The sequence below is a fragment of the Thamnophis elegans genome, chromosome 8 (genome assembly GCF_009769535.1).
Source record: "Thamnophis elegans isolate rThaEle1 chromosome 8, rThaEle1.pri, whole genome shotgun sequence".
NCBI classification, from domain to species: Eukaryota; Metazoa; Chordata; class Lepidosauria; order Squamata; family Colubridae; genus Thamnophis; species Thamnophis elegans.
In genome coordinates, this window is record NC_045548.1 from 48,624,249 (window position 1) to 48,634,204 (window position 9,956).

The following is a 9,956-nucleotide window of genomic DNA, read 5'->3' on the forward strand; positions in this document are numbered from 1 at the left end:
GTGCACTTTTTTTGGTAACATTTTTTTTAACTTGTAAGGACTGTAGACTGTGTGGCTTATAATAAATGGGCAAACAGCAGTGGGGTTTTAAAGAGGAAAGGTGGATTCCTTAAGCTAATCCTACTTCATTTCTTTTCTCCCTCCACCCCAAAAAAACTCCTTTCAACCATTTTGACCCACCACCTTCAAGATGTTCTCAGGATACAAAAATGGAGTGTTGGGAGACTACAGATAGTCTGAAAAATTTCAGCATCCTTCAGTCCTGACTAAAATATTTTGAAGATCACAGTTTCTCACTCTGGGTTAAGGGCTCTAAGTTATAGGGAAGGTGAATTAAAAAGCATGTTGTAAGGTGCTTTCTTATAAATATTTTCCAGCTGAGGAAAGGTCAATATCTACTCATGTCCTATAAGGGACATTTGGACTTTTTAGTCCAAATGAAGCCCTGCATAGGAATGAGATTGCAAAAGTGAGTGAGAAAATTCTATGCTTACAATAATGAGAAGAGAGTAAAATTTAAGAAGTAGTTTGCAAGAATATTCTATCCCCATTCTTTTTTTTAAAAAAGAAATTGTTGTGATAGAGTTTATTTTGGCAGACAAAGGTACCTGTGAAATTGAGATATCATTCTCTTCATACCAACTGCTCTAGGCCTGGAAACAGCATTGTGCTGGAAAAAGAGACCCATGCCATTCTTGCTGATGCTTGTGTCCCAGAATGGCATGTGTCCCCTGAGGTTCATCTGGATTTCAGTGGAATTTAAATGCAGTAAACAAAACCAACCCCAAACTATCTACTAAGGATAAAATAATATCATCTGGTAAAGGTTAAAATGATAGTTTCTAAGCTTACCTTCTTCTAAAGGTGATGAATTGTGTCTCACACTGGAATCACAATTTTGCAATTTGAACATTACATCCCTGTCCTAGAAATAGGTCTGTCAGATATGAATTATGGATGCATGAAGGTCTTGTCAGTTTGAAGATTTCTTGAGGTAATTCTCTTGTGTGGAGAGCTTTAATGAATTCATTAGCCCCAGTTTAGGTTCTTTACTAGATTAAAGTAGTGTGTTTTGAGCAGATGGCTGTGTCACATGCCGTTTATATATAAATTGCTTGGAGATATTCAATATAGCTATATTTAGCTTGCATAAAATGTTGTACCTAATCCCTATCCTCCCACTTGTCAAATAACTCTTCTAGCGGCTCCATGAAGACTCTCATCATTTAGATTTGACTTTGCTTGAGCAAAGGAAAAGAAGAGGGGGAAACCACACAAGTAAAGAGGTTAAGCTAAAAAATATCCAAGTATTGTTAAGAGAGCAGGTCTGCCGCAGGAGTGTTCTTCCATCTGAAAGCAGCTGATTAAAAGGAGCCAGAGTAACGTTTCCAATATCCGTATTCAACCTAAAATCCACTCCTTCAGTTCAGGAGGGGACAGCGTAAGCTGCTAGTCAAGTGCTTATTAGAAGCTGTTATCACCACTGGCATAATCTCCTGTTTGAACAATTGCAGAAATTTTGGTGGGAGAGGGGGGATGATATTTTAAGTAACAAAAATATCTTCACGTGACTTAGTTTTAAACACAATGCATAGGTCTAAGTACCAATTCTTAAGTGCCCTACAGATGGATATCTTAAATTTTTCCTTCCTTTTTTTTGATTATAACATACATATTATACATAAATATATACTGTATTTTTCAGAATATAAGACACACCTCTCCCCCTAAAAAAGGCTGAAAATCTGGTTGTATTTTATACACTGAATACAGCATTTGTGGCTTACTGAAACCCCACTCCCTTTGCAAAAATGGACGTGCAGTGGGTTTGGGAGGCCTGCAAAGTGCTCCTGGGGGCGAGGGAGGGCAGAAATGAGCAGAAATGGCCCGTTTTTTGCTTGATTTTGCCCTTCCCAGTTCCCAGGAACACTCTACAAGCCTCTGCATACCCTTTTATTTGTGAAAAACATGCCATTTTTTGCTCATTCTCCCTGCCCGCCCCCAGAAACACTTTGCATATCTCTCAAACTCTCTGCATGCCTGCAGAGTGCAAAAACTTTTTTTTTCAAATTTACCTCTTAAAAATCAAGTGTCTTAAGCTTGAGCTGAGCTGCTGTCACTGCTGGGGAATACTCACTGCTCAGCAGCTGATTGATGGTTGGATTGGCTTCCTGGAATACCATCGATCCAGCTGTTGTAGGTGGCGGTGATCACTGCCGCCTATTGTTAGCGATTGGTGGTGGCAATCACCGCCACCTAGAACAGCTGATTGGGAGTATTCCGGGAAGCCAATCCAGCCACTGCTCGGCAGCAAAGGCTCCATTGTTCCATGGTGGCAGCAAACGGCAGCAGGTGTGACAGCGGTGAGAACAGCACACCTCTCCCTCTGCCCTCCCATTGCAATATTCACTCTATAAGACGCCCAGATGTTTCCACCCACTTTTGGAGGGAGGGGACTGTGTCATATAGTGTGAAAAATATGATAACTGGTTCTTTAAAGGCTTGCACCATTGTGACCTTCCACACAACATAATTCAAGAAACACTGCTCTGATATACTACATAGACAGCTACATGCTCTCCCTGTAGTATGCACAGGGGATTTAGTTTCCATTTCTGTTCACCTCTGGTGAGATCTGTGAAGAGAGACTGACAATCTTCTTAGCTATTGCATCATTGATGTGGAACTTTTCCAACAAAGGTCTCCCAGAATCCTCCATGTCCTAAATTCTTACTTAATTTCTGCCCCACTCTAAGACAGTGCAGTGGCTCAGCAGTTAAGATACTGAGCTTGTCAACTGGAAAGCTGGCAGCCTGTTCATTATGTGACAGGGTGAGTTCCTGTCCTTGTCCCAGTTCCTGCCAAATCTAGCAGTTCAAAAGCATGCAAATGTGAGTAGATGAATAGGTTCCAGTTTAATGGGAAGGAACAGCACTCCATAATGTCATGCTGACCACATGACCACAAAATTATTTTCAGACAGCACTGGCTCATTGGCCTTGAAACAGAGATGAGGCACAACCTCTTACAGTTGGCAACGACTAGCGGAGTAAAATCTGCAGGGATTCCTTTACCTTGTTTACCATCTCAGTTTCGTGACTGGACAGTTTTCAGTAAAAAAATAAAAGTAATAACATAAATAATAAATATTGTTTATTTGAAAGGCATTTGGGCAATGAAATTGTAATCTACATAGATTTTCTCTATTTTGGTATGCTTTGGTACTATTTATCTATCATTCATGTTTTTCATTTGACCCTTATTTTATCTCTATTTTGGAGACATGGTATATCAAATAGTTACTAAGAGCATTGAATATAATCATATATGGTACACTCAGAATTATTGTTTCTGCTCTGTTCCTGCTTAGGGATTTTATGTCCAGTATCCTATTGAATAACTATTCCAAACCCTTCATCTCATATGAGATTTCATTGTAAATCAAGTATATTGTTTTTATATTAAAGCATTTCAATTTTTCTCTATCTCTTAACTGCATGGCCTTCTTTGCAGTAAAGAGACTGTTTCTCTGTTTTCTTTAAGATACTGCTATGAGGATACTTGTTAGCAATGACTGATGTGGAATCTACATATGCAGATTTCATTGCTTCAGGAAGAACTGGAAGAAGAAACGCTATTCATGATATACTTGTGTCTTCAACAAGTGGGAATTCCAGTGAACTATCCCTGAAATTATCTGAACTTGATATAAATAAAACTGGTAAATAACGATATTTTAGCAAAAAAAAACTATACAAGAGGAATCATTCTTGAAAACAGTCTATTAGGTTTTGATATCTATACACTATTAAATTTATACTTGGCATACACTCACACACATGCACATATTCATACACATTATATATTGATCAAGTATAATTTGTGTGTATGTGTTATATATGCATATTTATACATACACACATATTTCACAAGGTATGAAATGATAAAACGTTTGGTGTACTTAGAATCTATCAGTTAAATTCTCAGGAACCCCTTTGTTTCTAGTCATAGAGAGTGAGGAAGGATAAACTTACAAGGGTTTGTTAAGCCTATCAACCTTAGTGGTATGATGGGTCAAAATATTAGTTTTGGCTGATATGATGGGTCACAAGCTATTCAGGCGAAAATTAGAATAAATATGATTACTATTGAATTTTTAAAACATGCATCTTCAGGAGATGAACTGATGCAATGTTTCCCAATTGCTATGAAAACTGCTTAGCCCATATTTCCAGAACAGGGAAGTAAGTATCTTATACAGAGTAGGTAGGATTTATGGCCATAGTAGAGCTCATCGGCCAATTTACTTATAAGCTAAGTAAGGTCAAGAGGCAATGATCATAAGCCAAGATTAATTCAGGTCACAATTTAATAGTTGTGATAATTAAATTCTCCCTACATAGAATTCTAATTCCTCGTAGGTATATTTCCTTGTAGATACTAAATATATATTCCTTGTAGATACTATTTTAAGAAAGGCAAGAACAGTGGTACAGCTGATAGTCTATTCCCTTCGTATCTCAAGGTTACCATTAGGTTAACTAATATACCATAATTATGAAGTATGGTAGAATGAATATGAAAAACCATTACATACATACTACACCATACATTGTATTATGTCTATTATTAAATTTGCTCCTCTGAAATACTAAAATCAGTTTCTGTAAATAGGTTAGGAATGGCTAGTTCTTTGGCTATAGAATGAAATCCATTCACTTCTAACGCAATGAATTAAGCCCCATTTAAAGTTTTCTCCAGCATTTTTACATTTCTTAAGTGGCAGTCTGCCTTTATATTTTGAATCTCATTCTCTACATTATTTATAACTTAGATAACTAGTTAGTGTTGCTTAAAACCAACCCAGACTCTGTATGCCAGATATGAACCCAGTGGAATATGCAAATATCAGTTGCATTGTCCATGCTATTTTTTACTAAAAATTACCTTTGTTTCTTGTAGAAGGGGAAGAAGATGCACAGAGAAACCCCACCGAACAAACTGGGGAATCCCAGGGGGAAGCAGCAAAAGAAGAAAGCTGATGTTTTAGGTTGACTGACTGTAGAAATATTTTCCAACTGCAAAAGGCTGCATCCTGTGAGCAAGCCACTTGAACAAAAAATAAATTTAAAATGGACGAATCTCGTTACCAGAACCTGCACAATGCAGTACAAAAAGAGGGGATGAAGGTGGTAACAGTAGACAGAACTTTTTCTACCTTTGTTAGCAATGGTTGAGACCTGGTTATTGATCAGGACACTTTGTTGAGAGATGGATCTTATAACAAATGCCCACATTGAAATACAAAATACAAATGATGTAGATCTTGTAGCAAAAATAGAATTCAGCTGAACAGAAGCTTGAATTGGATTGTGTCACAATGGCTTCAGTGATCTTCTGAAATTGTCTGGCTAGAATATTTACCTATTAAAAAAATCACTTGTAAAGGAAGCACTGTTTGTTTTTAAAGAACTCTGCTTTTCTGTTTTCAGCCACATTACTTAACAATGTTTTATATTGTACAATTTAGATGCTCCACACTGCCCTTTCTTGAAATGCTCATGAAAGCAACTGTGACTATGAATTTTTCTACAACTTGTTTTGAAAGGGCTAGCTAGGGTTTGTTTTATGCACCATGTGTTGTGTGCACATGATCATCAAATCAATTGCTAAACTGATCAAATTATTCATTTAGTTATGAATCAGCATTCTTTCATTTACAAGATAAACTTTTAACATAAGTAATGTACAGTCAGGTGTGTCTTGTATTTTCTCAGTACAGTTCTTTGCTTGTGGGTAGTTTAAATCCAAAAATCTTTAATTCTTTAAGGGGTATTTTGTTGTTGTTCAGACAACTATGTAACTGCTAAAGCATAAGAGTAAGCACAGTACATATTAAAAGATATGAGCTCATAGCTGATGAGAGATAAAATATCCAACACTTTAGTAAAGGCCTACTTCCTAAAATGAAGAAGGATTTATTATAGCTTTTCGAATTGGAGTCTTCTAACTTTTCAATCAATATTAAAGTAAAAAGTTATTTTGTTGTGGCAATCAAATGGATATCAATCACAATTTTTCCCAAGTCCTAATGTTTGTTTCTTTATTTATATTTCAACTTTATTTCAAATGCCATGCACTTTTCAAATACTTGTAATTTTATTAAAATATTAGTGTAAACTTTGCTTTTTAGTAAATCTAAACATTGGTTAATGAAACATACATTATTGTTGTGACTATGGTTGTTGTTTTTACAATATTACTATTTTACAGTTGTCACATGGACATTGTTGGAGTGAGGTCTGTAAATACTTTAATTGGCATTGAATTTGGTAATTGGTGTTAATAAATAACAACCAGCAGAATATTTATGGCTCATTAGCATAGTTTGCTTCTCTATGCCTTTGCTTGTATAGACGTCCATTAGTTATATACATATTTTAGTGAAGAACCTTCCACTTTCAATCAAATGTTGACTTGAGGTTTCCATTCTGATCATCTTCATTATTTAATTTTAGTTCGACAGTGTGCCTGTCTTCTACAGCAAGAACTATATGTCTAACCCATCTAACATACTTCAGAAGCTCAGAAATATAGCCAAATCTGATTCACCAGTTTTGTATCTTCTAGGATTCATTGGAGATAAGTCATGCAGGGATGGGTCTCTATTGAGAAAAAGTGCATACCTGTCAATTGTATACTTAAGAAGTGTGCTCACCCCTAACGTATCTATGACACCTGTTAAAGCGATCTTCTCAATAGTTCCGTTCCCAGAATTCTTAGCTAGCTTGACAACAGGCAGCCTCGAGTTCCTCCAGGGAATAAGTTAAGCATGATAGTCTTTCTAATTACACAGTATGTGTATCTCCTCTACAGACTTTACAGCCTCAATTTCATCCTGAATAGCACTTTTCCCCTAACAAGATAACACCGTGCTATCTGAGAGAATAATAAGGTAAACAATGGAATGAGAGCTATCAAATGATATGTGGAAAAAAGGCAAGAATCAAACATTTTAAAAGTAATTTATAAAAATAGTAAAGGTGGGATAAATATCTAATAGGTAAATAAATAAAATGCAGGATTTGAAAAACAATTCCTCACTACTGCCTAAATTTAAAATGCAGAAGCCCTAGTTTCAATAACTGTAATTAACTTTGTTTTATTTCCTATTTATTGCTTAGAAAATAGAATTTTCTTTTCAGGTTTTACCTGAATAGTTGGGGTTTTTGATCTGCTTTCCATCAGCAATTATCAGCATCCTTTTCTCTCATAAAAATGTATTAACTTCTTCATCCATCTGTCACAGAATTCTGTGTTACTAAGTGGCCAACTTAGTAACTACATGCATTTTCAAAACTCACAAGACTAGGATGAAATAGCTTCTTTGTGTTATCTTCCGGTAACTAGTATTTTTCATGAACATTTCCAGGCATCTTTAAAATCATGCAAGTTGCTAGCAACATATACAATTTAACTATGCCCTATGTGAAAAAGTATTTTCTTCTGCTGGTACCCTGCATTCTAGTTTAATATACAACCTCAAGTACCAGCATTATGAGAAAGGAAGAAAAACTTTAATATTCATTCCATGTATGGTTTATATAAGTCTATAATGTAGGAAACCTTGGAGGTAATCAAAAGGCCTGATGGTTAGAATGCAGTACTGCAGTCTGGAGTTCAATCCTAAAGAAGCTTGGCCTTCAGTCCTTCCGAGGTCAGTAAAATGAGGAGCCGGATTGTTGGGGGCAATATGCTGTAAAGCACTATGAAGCATTATATAAGTTCTATTGCTATCAGATATCCTGCTGGGCATACAATTAGGATGCAGGACCTGTAATTAAAGCTGACAATTTTGAGGACAAGTGCTTCTCATTCTGCTACCTGACACCATCTCTATCTTGATTTTATCTCAGAACTAATTTTAAGGTTTCCAGTCAGATGGTCTTGGGGGATTTAAATCCCCGTGAACTGAGACAAAATTTCTCTAAGTGTGTTATAAGTCCAAATCTGAGGATAGTTGTAATTGGGGGTATCATGTATGCAAAGCAGAATTCTGTGAGAACTCTGTCACATAGCTGTCTAGCAAGAACAGAACCAGGTTCTTGTATGACTCATCTTTGCATGCATAAAGTTGAAGTCCAGAAGACACTGGCAGTCACATTGCCCCACTTATTTGGCATATAGGAGTTGCAAGGATGGATCTCTTATGTGGCAGCCGCCAACTAATCGACAGCAAACACATCAAATCAGTAGGGAATGGGAACAGTTGTTTTGCTATTGAGAGCAGAAAGTATCTCCTTGATTGGCTCAACTTGTAAAAGTAAAAGTCCTGTAAGAATTCTTGTTTTGCACATGCAATTTTTTTACTGTGTTCTCAGAAGGCAACAACAGGACAAGTCCTGAAAGAGTTCCAACTCTGCATACATAAATGGGACAATTGATAAGAACACATTTAATGTTAAAAAAATGGCACATTCACTGCTACCAAAGTGAGCTGGTTAGATTTATTCATGAAGGGAAAGGGTTTATAAGTATGTACCATTGTATAGAGTCATGAAATTACAAGGTTTGCCAATGTTGTGCTAAGTGTGCTATAGAAATCATACCATCCACAGAGAGGATATACTGAATGAATTTGCAATTGTAAGAAAAAAGATGAAGTTTGAAGATGCTGTCCTTGTTGGAATACCTAATGTCAAAATGTGTTGAGCAAAAATGCTAGCCAGTCATACCACAGTTTTGGACATGATCTTAGGACTTTGTTAGCAAAGCTACAAGTAATGTACAGATATCCAATTACAGATTGTAAGTTCTAAATCTGCAACATATGTAAGTTTCTAGCAATATTTCCTTTATTACCAAAGTACATCAGTGACATCAAAACAGGATGAGAGTCTTGGACAAACATGTAAAAAACATATCACATTTCAACTTGCCTTAAATGATAACCGTCCCTTTCTCAATCTGGTTTCAGCTTTCAGTATTTTGAAAAAGATTTCAATGGTCTTCCTCAAAACTTAAAACAAAATTATTTATCCCTGCCCTCTTATTCAGTCTCCAGATCATATAAAGAAAACACATATCAAAGGAGAAACAGATGACAGTGACAAATGTGACTGAGTTAATCTCACTGTTAAGCCATGAATAAGTTACAATCGCTGACTTTGCACCCTACTACACTCAAAATCAATTTTTACATAATCTTAATTAAGATAAATGCATTTGAGATAATATGGGAATTCAGCCTATGTGTAGAAGGTATACTTTGTCAGCAATGAGCAACAGGTTGAAAAAAAAGCATTCCCATACATCATTCTGGAGCTGTAGCACTTTTCTCTAACTTGAAAGGGAACATTGAAGAAAGTAATTTCCAATTTTCTTCAAATAACTAATTTTTACTAAGAAAACATGAACAAAGGAAAAAGTTCTAAAGCCTGAGCATCCCCTAGCAGAAGTATGCAATCTAAGGCATTCTATTTTTGGCAGCTCTATTTTTGGCCATGAACTTGTGGGTTATGATATTTGTATTCCAAAATTTCAGCAAAACATCACATTCTTTCTCTATTCTTTAACATAGAATCAAGTAACACCTAGCCCAATTAAATTGTAAACAGTTGCACAATAGATCAGGGATCCCCAGAGATCCCAACCCCCTGGTGGCTGTGGAAGCAGCTCCACTTGCAACCACAGTGGACAGGTGAGCGTGGGCTCACCAACATTAAGCACTGCATCATATGATCACCATTTGCAACCTCTGCCTGCAGCCCTGTGACTGCTGCTTCGAAGCTAGCAGTAAAGATAATAGTCAATGGCAACCATATGACCAGGGGATAATCTCACTATCATAATCTCACTATCATAACAAGCAACCAAATTGTGATCACAGAGATGTTACAACACCCACAACAATCAGAAGTCCCCTAGTTCAGCAATATCATAACTTCCAAAAGATA

The 9,956-nt window shown here is 36.4% G+C and overlaps 1 protein-coding gene across 1 annotated transcript in view; it reads left to right on the top strand.

Moving 5' to 3' along the window:
- Nucleotides 1-6,360, top strand: part of PKIA (cAMP-dependent protein kinase inhibitor alpha) — a 44,785-nt gene extending 38,425 nt beyond the window's left edge. Inside the window, exons 2-3 of the mRNA XM_032223348.1 lie at nt 3,544-3,721; nt 4,963-6,360. Of these exons, the coding sequence (XP_032079239.1) occupies nt 3,571-3,721; nt 4,963-5,042 (231 nt within the window). The 5' untranslated portion in view covers nt 3,544-3,570 and the 3' untranslated portion in view covers nt 5,043-6,360. The remainder of the gene's footprint in view (nt 1-3,543; nt 3,722-4,962) is intronic.
- The last annotated feature ends 3,596 nt before the right edge of the window (nt 6,361-9,956 follow it).